The 22,641-nt window shown below is 41.9% G+C and overlaps 1 protein-coding gene across 2 annotated transcripts; it reads right to left on the bottom strand.

Annotated features, from left to right (window-relative positions):
• Positions 1-319: 319 nt before the first annotated feature.
• Positions 320-21,820, bottom strand: SLC30A10 (solute carrier family 30 member 10). 2 transcript variants are annotated; one of them, XM_052696693.1, is made up of 4 exons: positions 21,273-21,820; positions 9,158-9,241; positions 5,733-5,972; positions 320-5,008 (listed from the first exon to the last, which is right to left on the bottom strand). In XM_052696693.1, exons 1-4 carry the CDS (start codon positions 21,715-21,717, stop codon positions 4,533-4,535), a joined length of 1,245 nt encoding a protein of 414 aa, XP_052552653.1. In that variant the 5' UTR covers positions 21,718-21,820; the 3' UTR covers positions 320-4,532. The 2 variants fall into 2 exon arrangements, with proteins under 2 accessions (XP_052552653.1, XP_052552645.1); XM_052696685.1 differs by lacking the exon at positions 21,273-21,820 and adding an exon at positions 9,448-9,993.
• Positions 21,821-22,641: the final 821 nt, after the last annotated feature.

Below are 22,641 nucleotides of genomic sequence, written 5' to 3' on the forward strand. Positions count from 1 at the left end.
TGGGGAGAGGCTAAACGCTGAATCAGAAGCATCAACTAGCAGAACTAGGTAGCAACACAGCACCTGTACTAGGTTGCAGCCAAGATACCCATTTAGAGAGTCTATTGTGAGCTAAAAACTCACTCCTTTGTTAGAAGAGGTTGGACTGCTCGCAAATGAAAAGTGTCTGGATATGTGTCCACTCTTCATCTAAATGCATAACAAAATTTACATTAGTAAGCTCCTGGGTTAGGAGGAAACTTTACACAAAGTTCTCAAAGTAGTCCAAACTGACAGCAGCTCTCCATTGCTACCATACATTAAACAGAACAACGGGCAATTTATTTAAAAATGCACTTTATTTACAACACATTCAAACTTCATTTTGGAAAACAAATATAACTGTACATCAAACTTCCCATTTTTCATTAACAGTGAATAAAACCATAGCAAGCTTTACAACTTATTGGTTAGGCAATCAAGAAAATTACATTTTGGCACAATATTTAAATCACATCATGAAAAGAAAAACTGGAAGAAGTTCTAAGCAACATAACTCCATACGTGTAACAACTTCATACAGTAACATCCTCAAACCAAAGCATCACTACTTAAATAAAGTATTTAACAAAAAGTGTTTCCATTGTACAGCAGAATAAGAGAAACCTATAGAAATTTTCATAGTGCTTGGATTATCTTTTCAGAATTGTCCCCTCTACTCATTTTTCTAATGAGAGATCCAGATTTTCTCCTAAAGTGTTAATGAAAGACTAACAAACATCTCTGATTTCATGATACCTTCGCAGGTTCAGAAATCAACTTTCTTTAAAAAGATGTTTCCAGTGGAGTGCAGGGGAATTTAAATATATATAAACTCAATCATATGACTCCTTAAACAGCAGACTTCTACACAGACCAAAGGACATTAAATGCTCCTTGGAACAACTGACATCAAACTATCCATCCATTCACCTCGGATTCAGAATAAAAGGGAACATTCAGAAAGGAAAGTATTAAAGTAGAGCAGGAAAAAGGGTAAGTGTGAGAAGAACTAAGCAAGGTCAACAATCCGTTTGCAATGATAAAGTACCCTGTGCAGCAAAACCAAAGCGGATGAACTTGCATAATATGAAGTGCAAAAATTAAACCAGTAAGTACATGAAAGAGGTATTCTAAATCATATTATAGGTACATGCTCATGACCAGAAGGATAGCAAAACTGATCTACTATTCTAAAGATTAAGAATAAATATGAACATTAAGAGGGAAAAAAAAATAATGATATAGTTACAGGTCAAAAAAAAAAAAAAAAAAAAAAAAAAAGCCATGTTATTTTTCTTGACACAGAAGAGCAAAGGCAAGATTTGCACTTTAGAGAGTTGTAATTGAATGTACGTGTTTGATGAAAGAACATATGACAAGGGGACAAAAAATTGAATTCCATTCAAACAAGGCTCATAATGATGAAAGCCAGCCAATTGCCTCTGTGTTCATTGCCATGTGAATTTGTTCCAGATTTAACTCTTTCTCCAGAACTATTGCTAAGGCTAGTAAATGTTCTGTTGCCCTACAAGTAGGTCACATGTATGGCTCATGGATCATGAGGACCACATGTTATAGATCAGAGGATCACATAACACGACTACATGTTTGAAAATTACCTCCTTACCTAAGAGCAGTGATGGATAGGTGGGAAGGAGAAAAAAAAATCACTACAAGAGAAACTGAGTACTGTAATGGTGCACTCAGAAGGGAGTACTTGAAGAGAAAAGTTTGTGCAATCCATCCGCAGCAGTCAGAACTTTTCCATCACTGAATTAGAGGGAGAAATAAAGCAATTAAGTTTAACAGGACAGGAAGGAGAATTTATGACAATGCAATATGCTACAAAGCTGAATTTAGAACAAGTGCCCATAAATAAGTGCAAATATTGAAGTATATTGTACTTCAAAATGAGGTAAGCATACTTCAAGAGAATTGGAACACCGAGAAATTAAGGGAAATTAGCCAAAACAAAATACACACTGATTGGAATGATGTCATCTATCAAAATAGAAAATGACCACCCAGCAGAGCAGACCACCCGCCACACGTTTAAAACAGGAGAAAAACATTTTGTTGCTGAGCTGAAAGGAAGGCAAGGATACCGGGTCAAAAACCTTTGCTGGGTACCCTAACAGTCCCTGCGTGGAAAAAAAAGCAAGGTTCACCTCATCACTGACATAGCTCGGTTGGCTTTGCTTGCTAATAAAATTGCTTTGTTTTTTAATTTGCTCATTTTCTAGACCTGAAGATTTCTACAGTCCTTGGTATTTTCCTATTTATTCACAGTACATTCAACCAGACAAGAAAAATTGTTTATGTTACTTCACTGTATTTTCAACTTACAACACTTCAAAAACTTAAAAAAATAGATAACCACTGTTTCAATAAACATTGGAAAGATGAAGATGGTGTATTTCATCAAATGCCCAACATTACACACACTCATTTTCTCTAATTCCAGAGTAAAACTATACTGACACTCCAACCTTTAAACCATTTAATAAAATGCATATATAAAAAGATTACCTGATTTAAGAGACAAATGCATAATTAAGAAAGGTTGCTTGTTTTAGAGAGCATGTGAGCTGTAAATTCCTGCACAGATTTTGTTGATATTTTGGGAGCCTTCTATTCCAGTTCACAGAAAATAAACCTATATATTTGCTATTGAAATCTAAGCCCCTCCATTTAGATCTCACCACAGACAAAAATGAGGACAAGAAACCTGAAGTAAGGGCTGTCTTACTTCACATCCTCTCAAAGAGCAGGGCAGTTGTTGTAGTGCTTCCTGATTTTCATAATTTGTGCAAGAGCTGCAAACAGGATCAAACAGGATGGGAGGATGAAGGTTTTAATAGCATTAGGATACAGATCAATTTTTATATTTAAAACCCATCATAAAGGCTATGAATACTTTAATTCATCCAGGAACTGCTCAAGAAGGGTAAATACAAACTAGAAGTGTACTATTTAAGCTGTTATCACACTGCTCGAGTAAACACAATTTTCCAAGCAGCAAAATACCCTGCTGTGTGTTTGAATATTCATTGATTTAATGTAATCATCCTTATTAAGGACTTGTCTGCTTCCAAGCCAGCCTTGCAAGGAAGCCCCAGTATTTCCCCAGCCCAGCAGGGGATTGATTTGCCCTTTCTACTGTTTTGTCCCTGAGTTAAAGATACTGGTATTTTACAAAGATGTCTTCAGGAATAGCTACCTAAATAGCCTGTCCAGGCTACAGGGAGCACTGAAAAGCTGCTTTCAATTGCAAAAATGTATTTGAAAGCTTCTGGAGGCTAAGAACTACACTCAGCATAGATTAGGTAGTGGGAATCCCTCTCCCAAAAAGCTAGAGAGCAAAACCAAAATCCAACATTTGGTGACTGGGCATGCACAACTGGGCAGAGGGAGGGCTTAGATTTTTTTTCAATAAATCAACAAATAATTAGGAATAAAATAGAAAAAGCTCCCAGATTTGTTCTTTTGTTAATATTAAAAAAGTTCCCTCTAAGTGATAACATTGTTTTATAAAGCTTCAAATGGAATTTCTCAGTGAATATAAAACTGTCTCAGTAATAGAATTGCAGAGTTTGCAACTACTCATAATAGACAGACTAGTTTATTTGTTCAGCAGGGATAAGGACAGATGCTAGAATTAAATATACTGCAATCATTCCCCACGGTAATGAATTAACATCGTTTCTGTTTCAACTTCTGTAGTTCAGAAGGGAGGAGAAGGGTAGAACTGAGTTGTGTAATCACAACAGTGAACTAGATCAAAAGTTAATTGGATGATTGCTTGCATTTTTATCTGTTAGAATCAATATAGACAAGGCTAAATAATTCCTTACTTTCATGACACAGTGCATGTTCTTAAGCATCGAGTATCTGTGATTAGGCTAAAGTTCCAGTATTACTAATAGAGAAGTAAGACCATTTCCTGATCCACCCCCAAATACAGAAGTCAAGAAAATAATGCAAGCCAACTATTCCCGAGTGCTCTCCCATCATTCAGGCACCCTTAGTTTCGTTCACAAGCTTCAGAAGCACAAGTTACTGGATATGCAAAGTTGGTTCTGAGGATCAGTAAAACATCTCTGCTTAAGTCCATTATAAACACACAGTACTTCAGCCCAGTACAATCATTAACTTGCTACAGAGCTCTCAGGCAGCAGCTCGTTTTCATTCCCAGTGGTACTGGCCATACACTGCAAGCATCAGGGTAGACAACAATACACCTCGCCCATTCAGGCAATAGGAACAAACACACAGTTTGATTAGGAACTGTGCTAGGCTGTATCAGAAAAAAATCTTAGATGAACGCAACACATTTTATGGAAATATTGAGCCTCATCTCAGATGCATGCTTTTTTTGGTGTATTTTGGTTTACAGCTGCAGCACAGAAATCTTTTTGCCATACCACCTTCAGCTACAACCACTGCTGACACACTTCTCTGCCTGGCCACGTTTATTCTATGAAAACATTTTTCAGAGTAGACAGAACTGTTTAAAATCGTGTACTGCTCAACTGTGACTTGTCATCAGACATTTCGCCATTTTTCATGTCTTTAACACCATTCTCTGCCAGTGGAGAGTCAACATGGATTTCAATATCACTTTTACTTGAACCATTTTCTTTACGCTGTGCAGAAAGGCAGCTATCATTTTTTTCAGTATAGCCATTAGTTTTAACCAGTGGTGCGTCCTGTTGACTGCAGCAGAGCTGAGAGTCACAAGCTTTTGAGATGCAAGGTGAGCTGCACAGGAGACTGGAGGTCTTGTGGTCAATGTACTCAGGTTGGATGGTCACAGAGTGAACTCCTGCTTCATGGAAAACCTTCCGTATTTTATAGGCAGCATCTTGGTAATCAGTAGGGGTTTGGCACTTGACATGAAGAGTAGCAATGTTCTTGCCACCTGCAAGCTCCCACACATGCACCTCATGAAGGCTGCTAACCCCTGGGATGCAAGCTAGCCTGTCAGCTGGAAAACATAAGAGAAAGGTGTTAGAATGTGTGGTGGTGTGCTGGTTAGTTCTTGTTGAGAGCTACTCCAAAAGCAGCAGTCTCCAAGCAGTATTTTCTTAAGTACAGCTCTTACCCACTGCTTTTGGTTCACAAACACTATTCACCTAGTGTTATGAACACATAAGCAGGCCCTTGCCTTCTTTTTGGGCACATCTCTGCCCAAGGACCATTTATCTTCAGTTTGTAACAACAGTGCTGGAACAGCACTTTCTCAGCTATGGCCCATATTTTCCGACTTGTTTAATCCTGAGCATGTGGAATTCCAGAAAGACCCACTACACTACAACTAACCAGTGCAAACAGTGCCAGAGAACTACAAATGTAAGCAGTCTTAATGGAATTTTCTAAGTTGTTTTGGAAGCCTTTCAAGAAGACCCTGCTGTAGTGTTGAGAAATACTATAATTCAGTGCAGTTTCTTTCACAATCACAAAGCATTAACAGCTCAAGATTGGGTATTTTTGATGTATTGTTGGAGTACCACATTCTCAAAATACATGCTTTCAGTAATCCAGAGAGATTTGAGTCATGTTGCTAGGGTACAGGCATGCAACTATTTCACAGTTCTGGAGAATTTAGAACTATTATGAGTAAATAATCCAAACATGTCATTCCAGAAATAACACACGCATTGAAATATATCATTAAAATTAATAGCATTTCAACAACAAATGTGACTTACTCAGTTGTTGCATATTAACACCTTTGGGAACCATCTGCAACAAAATAATTGAGGTCTCTTTGATGAGTGGGAACGCCGAAGACAAGATTATGAACACCATAATTATTGTCAGACTTGGATCAATGTAGCACTGCCAGTTACAGGGAGCACTAGCATCCAGAGGAAGCACTTGGAAGATTGTAGCAGCAATTACCACAACAACAGATCCAAGTGCATCTCCCATAACATGCAAAAGAACACCTGAAATAAACGACAGCTTCCGTTAGTCTTTTTCTCCTCCCACCCCCATAAAAAAAAAAAAAGGTGCAATATTCCAAACATTCACATCATAACTGCAGTTTTCAGTTACAGCTTTGAGAACAACATAGCAAAGAAAGTACTGACTCTGAAACACAGCTCTGTAAATAGGATGCATTACTAGGGCATGCTAGCAACTGTAATTCAACTGCAGTGCCATGGCAACAAAACGTGTCTTTGCCTAAATGCCCAGATTATGTAGAGATCCTGGCACACTGAATCTCAATTCTCAATTAAAAGTTGATGACTAAACCCTACCAATTCTACCCCGGAAGCTAAGTTAGTCAGAGAGACCATATCCAGGAAGTTATTATTATTCTCCTCCATCAGTTTCTACCGCTCTGTTGAAACCCCCCATAAACTACAAAAGTGAAAACTAAACAGTACCCATTCTTTTGGTTTCAAGTGACGCCCACACTCCAGTTTTTTGGATCAAACTCAATTACTAGCTTAAAACCTTTTCCTACCAAAACTACTAGTCCTCAGACTAAAAAAAAAAAAAAAAAAGATCAGAATCTGTATCTGGTTCAACAGTTGGCTGTACTCAAGATGAAGACAAACAGGCTCTTGTAATAGCACACTTTCAGCTGTGATTCAAGAGTAATGAAGCAGTGTTCTTGCTACAAATTTACAGTATTGTAAGTACAACTTTTGTTCTTAATTTCTTTCTCCACATAATCTAGCCTCTTCTTGTCATTATCACAAAATACCCCATTTTTCCTCAGTCGTTACTATTCAGACTCATGACTTAATTCCAACCCATGCCTAATCTGTAGCATCTCTAAATATGATGTTGATTTATTTGACTATACTTATTTTTCAGAGCAAGCGACAGAACAATACAGTTAAATTCTTTTTAATATCCCTTATAGAAGCACTTTCCAAAGCTACTTCCAATGTACTATCCAATGTACTCCCTCCCTCCAGGCTAGAGAAACTGCTAAAAGTTTCTCTATGAAACTCCTCTAAAATACACCTTAGAGTTCAAGCTCTTAAAATGCTGGGCACTGGGATTTTTTTTAGAGCTAGAACCACATCCGCACTGCTGCTTCATGCTGGCTCTGGGCAAGAACATGGACCCTCTGCATGGGGAACGCAGGCAAAAGTTATTGGAATTCCTTGGAATCACTGGGATACACTACACACTGCACCCAGCTCTTTTTGCTGTAGTCAGGAGAGCTCTGTCCCATTTGGCAAACTCCCACAGGGTTTTATTGGCCGTAACAGTGTTGCAGTGTTTCCTCTTTCATTTATAAAATAATCTGGATTCAGCATGTGCCCTCGGTTGCTGCACTAACAAGAGGGATAGGCAGGATGCAATTTCTACAGTAACTAACAAGACAGCTGATTTCTAAAGAAATGTTTCAGGAAGACATTTTTTGAATTAAGAAATAAAGTAAGCACGCCAATTCTGATATATTAGAATTGAGCATACTGAGTTTGGAAAATCCTTATTGAACTGACAGGCAGAGTTAACATGATTAATACAAATAGCTTGGTTATGCATCATATAATGAACCCATTTCCATAGGCCACCAAAGCTATGGCTATAAAAGAAAAGGGTTTTGTTTTTTTTTTAAATAAAGCTGACAGAATGAAATTATAGATAATATAGCTCCCAGCAGCTTGTGTGGCAAAGTCTGAGCTATTCTGCATGTGCTCAAGATGCAAAAAGGAATAATCTTAGACTACAGTAATTAATCTAGATATGCAGAATATCTGGATTCCTGTTCCTAACATTCTTACAGCCATGGAAGCTACTGTTCTACCAACCTTTCTGCCCAGCCATGCTTTTCAGGGTGGCACTGACTCTGCAACATACATACTTTTTACCAAGTGGTTATAGCTATATAAGTAACTTACAGTAGCAAAACAAAAGCAGATTTTGAATAATTCTCTTTCTACAAATCAAACACCAGTATCTTAAAATAATCGATATAAACCCTCCTCATCCTACAGACATTTTTGACACTTTTCAGTATCAGAATACTGAAACACCATCGTTCAGACAAGCAAAGACTTCCCTAAAATATATTTGTTGGTTTCTTAATCTCCTTTTCTCCATCCCTGAAGATGACAGTCTGCTCCAGTACTTAGCACTCTAACACCATAAAATCCAGCAGTGCTTATGCCTAGCTATTCAGGCAAACATTCCTCTAGCATGTGGTGTAGTTTGCAAGGTGTCCTCCCTTACACACGTTTGCATAACTCTGAACACATCTGAAGGACAGACTCGCACATCTAAAAGCTGGTGCCTCACTGCGATGACAGCCTCTTAGGCTGAAATCATGTGACACCAACCCACACGGCTCTAGAGGAACATCACGTCTCCTCAGATGCTGATATGCAACCATAGGAAATCTGTCCTCGTCTTTGTAGCAATTCTCTCCTCGAAGGACAAGTCATTATGAAATATACTACTTTGGGTCCTGTGAGAAACAGGCAATATGCATATAAACACAAAGGGACTTGGTTAATTTATCTCGAGAAATAACTATAACGTTTCTCTCTGCGGATAACAAGACAGCTGCCAAAGCATGACACAGAGGGAGATGACTGCCCCAGCTTCTCTCGGGGAGAGGTTCACAGTTCAAGGACCTGGAAAAACACATGCAGAGCTACCAGTTTCAGCAACTTTCTGCTCATATTGACTGCAAACTTTGGGATTACTAACAATTTATTTAAATAAATTTAAATATATTTAAATTTAAATAAATTCTTTTTTCTGCCTAAAAGCATTTAGAAGTGGAAAACTGCTCAACTAGTCATGCAGTGACATCAAAGAAAAGCCTCACAGATGCCTGCTTAACCTTCCTATATGTTCTCTAGCAGCCTGTGCTCAGTGCAGGGAGCTTTGCCTCCTTTCCAAAAAGTCAGGATCACAGAACCATTGAATTTATCTTGAGCTAGAAGGGAACCACCAGGGTTATAAAGTTCAACTCCTGGCTCCGCACAGCACCACCCAGAATGAAACCTCGCATCTGACAGAATTACAGCCCAGCTGCAGCCATCAAAAGAATCACAGCGCAATCACTCAGAGCTAAGGCAGCATCACAGCAACCGCTGTTACTCCGTTATCTCTCACAGCCTGCAAGCGCTGAACGTTAAGACAGCATTAGTTACCATACCTCTGATGTTCAAAGCTTCGGACTTTTTCTCTACTTTCCTCGCAGGCCCCTCCTCAGGGCTTTTTTGGTCATTAGGTGATTCACCTGCATTCAAAGAAGAAACGCTGTGTTGTGTATAAGTTCTACAAACAGAAAAAACATCAACCTCACAACCAAGTTCTTTTCAGAAGTGAACGACGAGCACAGCCCCAGCGCTCCCTCCCCCAGCACAAAGTACAAGGTGAGACGGCACGGAGCCGGGGGAGAAGGGGACAGCGGGACGGGGAAAGCGGGGTGCAGCCGAGAGGCACCTGCTTCGGCGGTGCCATCCGACGGCCCGACCGCCCGCCCTGCCGGGGTCTCGGAGCGGTGGCAGCAGCGGCAGCAGGCGGCCCAGTTCTGGAAGACGAGCAGCCCCACCAGGTTGACGGCCAGCCCCAGGGCACCGACGATGAGCACCAGCTGGGCGTCGTCGATGCGCTCGGGCCGGGCGAGGCGCAGCACGGCTTCCACGAAGATGGTGAAGCAGAGGGCGGTGAGGAAGACGGCGTTGCTGAGGGCGCCCACCGCCTCGGCCCGGCTGTAGCCGTAGGTGGCGCGGGGGCCTCGGCGGGAGCGGCGGGCGATGCGCCCGGTGGACAGCCCCACGCAGAGCGAGATGAGGTCCGACAGCATGTTGAACGAGTCGGATACCAGCGCGATGGAGTTGCCCATGTAGCCCGACACCAGCTCGGCCACGAAGAAGCCGGTGGTCAGCACCAGCATGAAGATGAGGCGGCACGTCTTTCCCGAGTACCGCCCCATGGCGGCGGACACCGGCGCCCCTCTCCGCGCTAGGAGCGCCGCCGCCGCCGCCTCCGCCGGCCCTTAACGCCGCCAGGCGCCGCCCCGCGCCCAACCCCGCCCGCCGCCCCGCTCCGCCCCGCCCCGCCGGGCCGGGGGAGCGCGGCGATGGGGCTGGGGCGAGGGAGGCGGCAGCCGTGGGGCACCGAGCTGTTCCGCTGTGGGGAAGGCGTCACGGCGCCCTGTGCCTGAGCTTGGTCAGCCTGGAGAAGAGAAGGCAACAGGGAGACCTCATTGCAGCCTTCTTGTGCTTGTAGGAGCTTACAGACAGGAGGGGGACCGAGTTTTTGTGTAGCCTGATAGTGACAGGACAAGGGGGAATGGATTTAAACTAAAAGAGGAGAGATTTAGGATAGGTGTTAGGAAGACATTCTTTACTCAGAAGGCGGGGAGGCTCTGGCACTGCACCCATAGAGCTGTGGTGCTCGAGGCCAGGTTGGATGGGCTCTGGGCAGCCCTGCCTGCAGCTGGGGAAGGAGATGATCCTTGTAGGCCCCTCCAACCTAAGCCATTCTATGATCTTCTTTTTCTAGACTTTTTAATTGCCGTGGTTCTTGGGCATATGAATGTCAGAAGAAAGCTGGTGACCACACAGCATTGGAAAGTGATGGGAGCAATCAGGTGATTGAGTAAAGAAGGCTCCAGAAGATTAGGCCATACTCAGCTACTCCACCCTCAAAAACAACAGCTAATGCCACTAATGCCATCAGATTTACAGGGGTCCTATTCAGGACTTGGGATCCCCTAGTGTTTTTTCTGTTTGACATCAGAAAAGAAATATATCAGAAAGAAAAAGCTTATTGTAAAGAGAAATGCAGTAGTGGAGCAGGTAGTGTAATGACATCAACACACATTGCAGCTGTAATATTAAATCTACCAACATGCAATGAGAGATTTTAAAGAGTAGTGCCAAATAAAAAAGCAGCATAACTGAGCTAGAAAGAAGGGGGGGAAAAAAAAAGAAAAAAAAAAAAAAAAGAGAGACTGAATAAAAGCATATACAAGGGATAGGAAGAAAAATATGACAACTATATCTTCTTTGATAGCAAATGCTGCCTCTGGCACTTTACAATGAGAAAAATCACTGAATCCCAATTCACTGAAGCTGCATAGAACTGGAATGAACTGTGTGTAAAGCTAGCTGGGACATCATTAATCCTCCTCTGCAAAACAGTCATTAATTCTCTTTGAAAACTATAATGTGTCAGAGCCCGGAACTCACTTCAAAAACATGAAAATATCGTAGTTGCTTTGAAGAAATAGCACTAAAATGTTATTTTCGCCAAATAAGGCTGTGACTAAGTGCTGTTGGATGGAGCACAATTAAGGATGACTCACTGAACAAGATAGGAGCAGCACATGCTGAGAGCCTTGGCTTTGCGCTGAACCTTCCTCCTCCTTTACTCCCACCCAGTTCTACTTTCTGTCCTCTGAGCACTTAGCCAGAGTTCCTTTGGACCTGATCACATTCTCCTCTTTCCTGACTTCTGACCAGTTATTTAGGCAGGCCTCTCCGTTTGCCCTGTGGCTGTCGTAATGCCTCTTGGGAGCCCACGCATTCTATCTCCCCAGGTCCATTCACCGGGGCACCACAGTCACGTCAGCCCTATCTAAAACTGCTGATGAGAGGTGCAAAGAGGGCCTTGAACACCTGGCACATGAAAAAGCTGGAGCTCACAGGCGTGCTGTGCATCTCTGGCATCCAGAAGGAAGGTTGCCTTATGTGTAAGAATTTTACCAATTCTTGCTTCTGTTTAGGGATAGGAAACAACAGCAGCAGGATTTCTAGCAGTGTTGTAGGTCAAAATGAAGTTGATGAATAATACAGAAAGAGCTGGACAACCTTTTCTAAACCTCCTAAGTAGGACTTGTTCAAGCCAAAATATTTAGAAACAGAGTGAACAGGGGTGTTTAAGCTGATTGTCCCACAGGGAGTCAGCCCCTTTAGCCAGCAGCCTACCCCGACTCCTGGCCATATGAAATGCTCAGGTAGCAGCCAAAGCAGGCTAAGCATGTATGCTGCTTTCCCAGGCTACCATTTTTTTAAATATTTTCAGCACAAGCAAGTCTGTGAGCTAGGTATTTCTGTATTTAATATCCTTCAATGGATTTATTCTCATAGAATCACAGAATGGTAGGAGTTGGAACAGACATCTGGAAATTATTCAATTTAACACCCCACTAGCATGTTTCTTACAGCAGGTTGGACAGCAGGTAGGCATCCAGACAGGCTTTGAATATCTCCAGAGAAGGAGGCTTCACAACTTCCCTGAGCAGCCAGTTCCAGTGCTCTGTCATTCTGACAGTAAAGAAGTTCTTCCTTGTGTTTTATATGGAACTTCCCTTGTTCCAGCTTATGTCCATTGCTACTGAAAGGAACCTGGCCGCAACCACCTGCCTCCCACTGATTAGATATTTATAAGCACTGATAAGATCCTTCCACAGCCTTCTCTTCTCCAGGCTGAACAGCCCCAGGTCTCACAGCCTTTCCTCATACAGGAGATGCTCCAGGCCATCTTTGTGGCCATCCACAGGACTCTCTAGGAGATCCCTGTTTTTCTTGAACTGAGAAGCCCAGAACTGGACACAGCACTCCAGATGTAGCCTCACCAGGGCAGAGTACAGGTGTGGATCACCTTTCTCCATCTGCCAGCCATACTCTTTGTAGTACAAGCCTGGGATACCATTAGCCTTCTTGGCCTCTAGGGCACACTGTTGGCTCTCCCATGTATTTGTCCAGCCTTTCACTCACCAGTGTCAACACATGTACCCTAGCATGAAGCATCCATCTCTGTCTCTCTGTTTTGGACCTAGATACTTCTCACTTCCTTTGCTGTACCTTAGTTCTTGTTTCAGAGGATGAAATGAACAGTGAGTTGGCCTTCCCTTTGCCACTCATGTTTTTGTAGACTGTGATCACTTCTACTTTGATTTACCACTTTTCAAGATGGCAGGTTAACATCTATTTAGTTGTTCTCTGCAAGGAAGCCATCACCAGCCATGGAAAAGAGAATATCACTATATTAGGAAATATTAGACAGTAACAATGGCAGTAATAATAATCATGTTTTTCCACTGCTGAATGAAGAGCAAAATTAACATTACTCACAGCCTTGTGTTGCTATAGAATTTAGATAGCTTTTTAAAAAATGCAAAAGTGAAGAATTAATTATGGACAGTATAATTAAGAGCGATCAGCTAATTGTGCTTATCAAAGTCCTAAGTGAGATTACTTTTCAACCCAACATAAAAGTAAGATGACTTATGAAAGCTATTTCAAGAACTATCTGGAAGAAACCAAAGGATGAAAGATACAAACACCCACACAACTGTACGTCAGGAAGGAGAGTCATGCTGCTTGGAGACTAAAGTGAGAAAACTGGTACACTTGCACTAAAAAGATGAGGCTGATGTCGAGCATGTCACATGTAAAGACAGCATCCCAATCTGTAATAGCCCACAGTCCAGCAGGTGGGTGAGATGGGACCTTTGCACTTGTGTTTCTCCTCTCACACAGAGCCCAAAGCATCTCCACTTCCAGTGACAGCCTTGTTTGCATTTCACACAGTAAATTGCTCTGAGAGCCTTTGTAAGATGGGCTTTTGTGAAGCTTGTTTCTGTAAATTAGGAATATTGGGTAAAACCCATAACTAACCTAAACTGAAGCAATGCGGTTAGTTCCTGTCACAGATAAATTTGACCGCAAGATGAATCACAAAAGAATCACCCCCAAACCTCAGTGCAGAGGACAGCTGTTATGAGACCACTCTGTTTGCAGGTCCTTTGTTCCAAGTTGTTTGTTCATTGCATTTTTATCTGATCTAATTCTAGTTAGAATTAGAAAGGGCGGTTATTTTGGCATACACCAAAGACCTGAAGGACTTTGGGGAAAGCCATTAAATTTGCTTTATTCCAGGCAGCAGATTCCTATAAGATGTCCCTCCAGTACAGCTCAGCAGTTGGGGCGAGAGCTTGGCCAGCCTGCCCTGTGCCATGTGGAGGTCATGGCTCTTTCCAGCAGTGCTGGATATGTCTGAGGCAGAGAGCACCTTTTACTTACTTTAAGACATATCCAGTCAGTATGCTCTAGCACTGGTCTAGTGCTTCCCTGTGCATTTCAACTACTTGGTAATTCATTTAGAAGTGATTCATTCACTTCCAAAAATGTGCGGTTCTGCTATATTTCCCATAGCTGTGTATTCCCATATAACCTTTCCAACCCTGATTTGATTTTGGTATCAGGCAGTAATGCAGCATGTTGCAAAGGTCATGTAGAAGAGTCAGCTAATCACTGATTTCAGCATCATAAATTATACTGAATCCTACTGCAAAAACTTCACTTTCTGTCGCAGCAGCATTTCTTGACTGAAGCTGATATCAAACCTGTGCATGCAGCAAACTATGCAGAATAACTGTCCAGATAAAACAACAATCAACATATGTAACATATATAATGTGTCCTTAAAGTTGCCTCTTGTATTTAAGTGGTTTATGACTTTGGACTCAGTTCTGTTTCAGTCCTTTTATTTCCTTACAACTCACCACAAGTACTGTGATGTAACTCAGCCAGCCCATCTGCGACATTACTATGAAGCTGGTTCAAGGTTGAGAGCAAATGTCGGTAATCAAAGTTCATTAGTACCAGTACTGTTGGAATCTAGGTTCACAAGTTTTGATCTTACCCTTATGCAATTATTTAAACCATTCAGGGATGCTTTTCTGTCTTTCCTGATGGACTTACAAATTTTCATTCTGCATTTTCCATGTTGGCCAAAAGGTAGCCCCAAAACATTTGCTTCTACCTGTTTGGATACAAAATTTTCTCTACAAAAAAAAAAAAAAAAAAGACTGGGGGCAGTAAAGTGTCTCTCTTTAGATTAGTGTTTGAGGCTGCTTTGAAGAGAATAAAGCATTAAAAAAAAAAATGTAAAGAATATTCAGAGAAGCATGCTGCTAAATAGACTTACACAGCGTCTTCCCATCTGCCTTGCCCTTCTTAAAGACTGGACTAGAGCTTCAGATTAACACAGATCTGGTTAACTTTTGGTATAACTGCTCAGAATAGCTTTGAAAGGCTTTGGTGAGGATTATTTGTCACACTGTTAAACTAAAGACGACCTGCAGAAAAGATGTGTTCAGTCGTAGCTATCTGATAAACACTTTAATTCAAGATTCCCTTGCTTTCTTATTCTATTTGAGATCTCAACTTCCAGTGATGCTGTAGAAATCAAAGCCAGAAAGTCTAGATATGGGGTTACAGTAGGCTTTGCTTACTGCCATACCTAACTAACACCTCTGGTACTTATGGGGCTAAATCCATATATTGTTTGTCCCCTCGTCTATACAAATTACTCTAGTGAGCATCTAGGAATTGGATTCTGTGGTGCACTACATGGGAAGCATAAAATCAGTGAGGATTCATCGTGTGAATCGTTGATAAACGAGTGCTGCACATGTGACAAGAATTTCTATGGGCTATTGACCATTCTTTGTGAAGGTCCCCATGCCACTGGGCTGGCACAGTCTGGCATCCTTTCAGCAGTACCTTTGAGAGAAAAACCTGTCCAGGTAAGGGAATGCATTTTTCTCTTCTTAAACATAGATGAATGAAATGGTTTTAAGCACTCATAGGGAGACTTCTGCCTTCCAGGGACAGAGCAATCTCATGCATTGGGCACCAGTATCCTCTGTCCATTTTTCCTAGCAGAAAGACTACCAAGTTAGTCAAGTCACATTTTCATTACATCTCTACAAATGGGGATAAAGGAGCAGTCCCTTTAGAGAGCCTGTGAGATCTGCAGCTCAAGTCAGTTTGTAAGGCAGATTTCACGAGAAGAGGATGGAAAAAGAAACTAAGCATACATATTTTCACATAGCACAGGTCACACAGCAGCATAGCTCCATATTTAAAGTAGTTTTGAGCATTTAAAAATATTTCTCATCCACAGAGCACTTTTGTCTCTGGCAGTACACATTGCTGGGTCTGTTGAGTCAAGAGAGAGCAGAGGAAAACTGCTTTTCAATATCTGCACAGCTCACCTGGTCTCCTCTGGGATGTCCCTTGGCATTAAGATACAGCTCAAGCAGCTTCTTACTCATTTCTTTCGGCCTGTAAGTGTGCTCACATACCCTGGGATCAGTATGTTTGCAACAATATACACAAAAATTGAGTTCAGAATATTACAGCAATGAAGCCTTCCCAAATCACCCAGCCAGTTAAAGCTGGTCCCTCTCTTCATCTCACTTCATTCACACATGAATCCCCAACACACACCCCTACCTACAAAAGCCTGGAAGAAGAGATATGCCTCACAGTGAGCTTCAGAGTTAAACAATCTTAACTCTGCATAGGGTCCAGGAAAAGAAAGAAGGTATGTTTTCCATTCAAATGACTGCTAGCTTATATGTCACTTCTTATCTGAGGGGCAGGTTGCTGGTGCAGAGTGAGATAGGAGAATGGAGATCCAATGGTCCTACCATATAAGAAGCTCACACGCATCTGCTACATTGTGCCTATCAACATCAAATTAAGCCACCTGGCTGCAAACACAGAATGTGTTTTATTTAGCGAGTTGTGAACTGTGTGAGGACTGTGAGTCTTTTTGTTAGAAGACTAGAATGGTTTATCACAGCCCCAGACACTGCAGGCATGGCTCACTATCAGACAGGCTGAGTGAGGCAGTGTCTTCTTCTGTCCCTGCTTCCCCTCTGTACAGATCACAGGACAACAGGACGAATGTTTTCTCCACGTTAAGTCTTTATTCATTTTCTCAAGACAAACATCAGAGAATTACTACATCCAGACTAACAGGGTGCTTTTCAAACTGCGGTCCCTAAAAGCTGAAAATCCAGTAGAAATGAGTAGAAGAGACAATTGCACTGAGCTACACAAACAGAAGTAAGCTGATCTGTATATTCAGTGAAACAGACTTCTACATTTTTATGACAGACTATAAAGGATATGGCCAGTATTAAAGCTGTCTGGTATTTTATTATAAGAGCCTGAGGTTTTTTTCAGCTGCTTATTATACCGCCATAGTCTTGATTTCTGTGCCAAAACTTTCTGTGTAAGATACCAAACCTCAAAAATGGTCAGAAAACTCTGGCTAAAGCTGCTCTATCATTTCCAACAGCATCAGTAAGAGAAGTATTTTGTGAATGTTAAATTCTGGCAGAAGTTTGTCAGGGAAGCTTTAATATTTCTACTTTTTAGCAAGCGTTTCCTGCATTTTCAGTCAAACCAATAATCACTGCTGCCTTCCACATTGCTATGGTCAGCCCAGCTGGCCCACGCACCTCTGCACAGCAGCTCCAGCAGAATGCAGAAATATTTTATGCCTGTAGTAGCAGCTCTAGGCAAGTAGCAAGAGAAAGAAGAGGGGCACAATCTCCCTGTACTCTTGCTGACCTCTACCTTTAGCAGTCACGGAGCATAGAGAACTAGACTGCCTGAATCAAGTGTAGGGATAGACTGAGATGAACACCTCTACCTCCAGGGCGGAGACAGAAACAAAGGAGAGTGCAGTAGATGATGACTTCAGAACTGGACAGAGAATCAGTGGGTAGAAAGAACCAGAGAAAAGACAGGAGAAAGGGGAAGAAGTGAGAAGTGAGAGGCCTATGGCTGGAGGGGGGTCAGTGAGGTAGGAGCACTGCAGAGGCTGTGGCGACAACTCAAAAAAAGCACACCTTTTTTTTTTTTTTTCTTGACAAGAGTGCCTTTACTAAAATAAGAACCTGAGTTTCTTTTTCCATCCTCTTCTCATGAAATCTGCCTTACAAACTGACTTGAGCTGAACAAGGAGAAGCACAGCAAGGGAGAAAGATAGGGAGATATATAGGTGCTTGTGAGCAGCACCCTCAGGGCCCACTACCTTGTAGATTTAGCCTACAACAAACCTTGACTGAACTCTTGCTATCTGAAATGCTCTATTTTTCACATGGAATTTTTCAAAGGAAACAAACAATCACCTGGAAGAGAGAGGAGAGCTGTTTAGATCGACTCCCTGCTTGGGGAACAGAAATTCGAAGCAAAGTAAGAGGAGGTCTCTGAGTAACTTCAGTCTTCAGTGATCACCACAGTCAGAAGATTGCACAGGTGTCACCAAGGGTATTGCTTGCACACAGCTGTATTGCCCCAGTGAGGTTCAGAGATCATGACCATCCCCCTCGATTTCTGTGAGAAGTGTTGACACACTAGAAAATTTGCCTCGACAAATATCGCACGTGCAAGATAACTGAGTGAGATTGAATCCCGCTTGTTCCATGTTTCATACATATTTATATACATATGCATACTTATAGGCTGAGAGAGCTGGGGCTGTTCAGCCTGGAGAGATCTCCAGGGAGACCTGATAGCAGCCTTTTAGTATCTAAAGGAGTGCAGTAAGAAAGATGGGGACAGACTCTTTAGAAGCATCTGTTGTGATAGGACAAGGGGAAATGGTTTCAAACTAAAAGAGGGGAGCTTTAGACTGAATATAAGAAAGAAGCTTTTTACAATCAGGGTGGTGAGGCACTGGCACATGTTGCCCAGAGACATCCAAGATCAGGCTGGAGCACCCTGATCGAGCTGTAAGTATCCCTGGTCACTGCAGGGGATTTGGACTAGATGGCCTTTAAGGGTCTCTTCCAACTCAAGTGATTCTATGATTCTATATATACACAAGTAGATTGCTCCTAAAGTAATCCCTCCTAGTTATTTCCATGGAAACCATAACAGATACAAAGAGCACAATATCACTGTTTGATAGAACAAATACTCAGCTACAAAACCCTATTTTTCAACAGTCACCACCACTAGCTGTGCATCATCACCATGCTCATAAAAATCTGTACCAGAGGAAGTGACAAACTGTCATTATTGCCATTGCTGAGATACGCCACCCGCCGCCTCACTTTGCTCCCATCCACTGTTAGGTCTCCATAAATGTTCTGTCACAATGGGGCCATTTTTCCAGCTAGGAGGAATTCAATGACATACCTTTGCTTCATACGCACTTACAAGTCAGTCACCATTTTGTCAGACTGCCCTTCTGCTGCCATCTGTTGCACGGCAGCAACGTAATGGGATACTGGCAGGAAGATTCAGTCTCTGCTGCCATACCACCAACATCCACTTCTGATACCTTAAAATGGGAGGCATTACTTTTGGAGCAGCCCTTTTATTATCATATGCATATAAAGCACATGCATACGCTTTGAAGACTAGAGATTTTTGAGGAATACCATTTTAAAAATTTACAAATCCTACTCAGATTGAATGTGGAGAGAATTAGAGGAAATAAATATGAAATTTCACCTAAACTGGAATTAGAAAATCGAGTCATAGAATCCTGGAATGGCTTGGGTTAGAAGGGACCTTAAAGATCCCCTAGTTCCATCCCCCTGCCATGGGCAGGCACCACCTCTGATTGACTAGGTTGGCCCATGAAGAAAATGGCATTGCTTTGCTATTACTGACAGAGAAGATTAACGTTACCAGAAACAGAGACAAAGCCACAGACAGATGTATGTGCTCAGTTTATGAGATGGTACAACTCTCATCCCTGTCTTATGTAACTGAAATACAACTGAAAATAACACAGAGCTTCCAGGCATTTCTCAGACCAGAATCTGGATGTGCGTCCATGGGAGGGAGAGGGATGGCTACGCAGACACACTGAGTTGTTGGAAGCAGCAAAACCAACATTTACCTATGCAACTGCATTAATTTCTGTTAATCCCCTAGTTGCTTGACATTCTCCATCTGTGTCTGCAGGTGCTGATCTGTTTCTCCTCCCTGACTGCACCCAGAGACACAATTTTCTTCTAGAATGAAACAGACTTTCTTCCAAGAAACCATCACAAACAGAGGTTATGCTGTTGCAAGGAACTGGTGACAGTCTGAAAGGTAAAAACCCCAATAAATCCCTTTGCCACCTACATATTACTGTGGCTTTTTTCTAAGAGCAGCTTAAAATTTAAAGAACTGGGCATCTAAACAAACAGGCAGACAAAATAAGCTGTATACGTGGCTGTGGTGTTGCACAGTAAGGTTGTACCTTTATGAGTAAGTCGAGGTAGTTTTCATAATGATTAGAAATATTTCCCACTATTTTCCAGTAGACACTGAAATATAAAGTGACAGACTTTAATTTCATTCAGCACAGGCGTATGAGAACTTCTAAAGCCCTGTCCAGCCTTAAAGTCAAATATAAAACGTATCATATATCACCTATAGCAGTACATAAAAGCAGCAGCTTTTATATGGGTCTCTCAGCTTCCCCCCAGGATGTCCAGTAAATGTTTTGCAAATGCCTGGTTCCTATCCCAACTGAAATATTCCTGTTTTAAAGAACTGTGCTTGTATGTATATGCACATGCATGTAAATTACATCAAATAAATGAGGCATTTTCTGTAATAATAAAATAAAAGGTCCCCATCCCTTTGGATTTGAAATTCCTATGCTGTGATCTGAAATCTGAAAATCATATTGCTGAGGGGAAAAAAAAAAAAAACGAACTAAAAGGTGAAACCCTCCATGCACTCAACAGAACCTCCTGCAAACTTTTGACAGAGCACGACGGGCTGTTTGCAGTCAGTGAGATTTTTGCAGCCCTGCAAAGATTTAGGAAGATTTAGGGCAGAGTACCACTGCTTCTCCCTTCTCTCTTTAAAGCTTGCGCTAATGATCAGTAGCAAAGACTATTTCAGCTCTGTATCCACAAGTTTTTCAGAATTCAAATGCTCTCAAAATAGTTGTCTTTAAGTGTCTAGCCCCAAATTAAAGAAGGCTGAGAATCCCCTTTTGCCTTGACCTCTTATTTTGTCCTGTACAAAATATATCTCTCAAAAGATAACCAGGTCCTAGACAAAAGTTAGAACAGAATTACTCAATTATTGGCAGTTATTGGTTGTGGATAACTGACATTTCAGAAGTAGTTTTCTCCTAATAAGTATCTCCTTATGGTCATAGCACATCTGTACAACACCTTGTCCTGTGTTTGGCCAGCCAGAGAAATAAGAGGAAAACGCATCTTGCAAATCACTGTTCTCTACTTAAAGCCACCAAATACACCGCATGTTACTTACTCAGAGACACATATATTTACAGCTGCCTTACAGAATAAGCAGGAAACACATACAGGTTCAGACACAACATCCATTACCTTGCTAAGTAAGAATGAAGAAAATCATGGTGCCATATGTGGTACTCACTCATCTCAGAAAAGCAGTAAATAGTCTCTACACAAGTCAGTAATTAGAAACATAGAAGGCTGAGATGTGAAGTGGCTGCATGAGATTATTTACCTGTCTCAGGGTCTCCTTGAGGTGCACGGCAGAAACAGCAGTCCATGAAGATAACATAGTTGACCACATTGAAGAACAGACCTACGATCCCGATAATGAGGACAAGCAGTGCTTTCTCTGTCTTCTGAGGGTTGATGTACCTCTTGATTGCCTCAATAAAGATGCTGAACATGAGAGCAGTGGCAAAAACAGAGTTGCCAAAGGCTCCCAGCACATCTGCCCGGCTGAAGCCAAAAGTGTTTGCCTTGTGCCATCTGATGCGACTGAACCTCACACCGAGCAAACCGATGATCATGGAGATGAGGTGAGAGAGAACCGAGAAAGCATCTGAAGCTAGGGAAAGAGAATTGCCCATGTACGCTACTGAGATCTCGACAGCAAAAATACCGACATTTAGAAGAGACATGAAGATGAGCCTGATGCTCCTCCCCGTGTAGCGACCCATCTCTACAGCTCCCTTTCCTTCAAGCTGCGGTTCTGCGGGACCGAGCTGTGCAAGGGACAATTCACTTCTATGCTTCTGCCCTCCACCTGTCAGTGCTGCTCACATGCATAAGCTGCTTTTATAGGCAGCGGTAAAGCCATAAATCAGTTTAAAGGGCATGTTAGCAACATTCTTCATGTGAAGGTAGCTTAAAGGCTACTCTCCTGTCAGTGCCCCACCCTCAGATACTTTTTTTTATGCAAAACTGAAAACAAGATAGGCTACTGGGTGCGTCGGTGCTTGCTGCTGAACCCAATGGTATCGAAAATAAGCCCAGATAGGAGAGCCTAAGAAGATGACGCAGAATCTTAATCAGCTGTGGAAGAAATTTCTTTTAGATAGAAACATCCTCTGATATCTGTTTTGTACATTTTGATGTCAGGAGCTTCAGGACTAATCCTATGTACTTGAAATCCATGCTCGGTTGACATCACTTTTAAGAACACAGTGAACATGAACTGCTTGGGTAGGTAGTTGAAAACATCTAAAGACAAGGGATTTGTCTTCCCATTTTAGCAACCTAGATTTCTCAAATGCTTGTAATTTTGGCATGTTCTAACATTGCTTGTGGAAACAAAGCCAGGCTGGAAGCCATTTTCTAAACATGCTGCCAGTAAATACAAAGGCTGAACAATAAACCCAAAGTGCATTGTTTATTTCCCATGTACAAATCTCTGCCCAACTCAAAACACCGTCATAATCCTCTTACGCTTGCAAGGAAAAGAGACAGATTCGAGGAAAGCACAATAGAAGGTAAGGGGAAACTAAAAGACGCAGAAGTTCAGGTTTATGCCATTTCTGGAACAGATCAAAAAGAACCTGAAGCAGACACCCTTCTTGTCAGTCATTGCGGTGAGTGTAATGTTGCTGGTTTTGCACACTCCC

Source organism: Tympanuchus pallidicinctus, unplaced genomic scaffold (genome assembly GCF_026119805.1).
Source record: "Tympanuchus pallidicinctus isolate F22 unplaced genomic scaffold, pur_lepc_1.0 scaffold1, whole genome shotgun sequence".
Classification (NCBI taxonomy): Eukaryota; Metazoa; Chordata; class Aves; order Galliformes; family Phasianidae; genus Tympanuchus; species Tympanuchus pallidicinctus.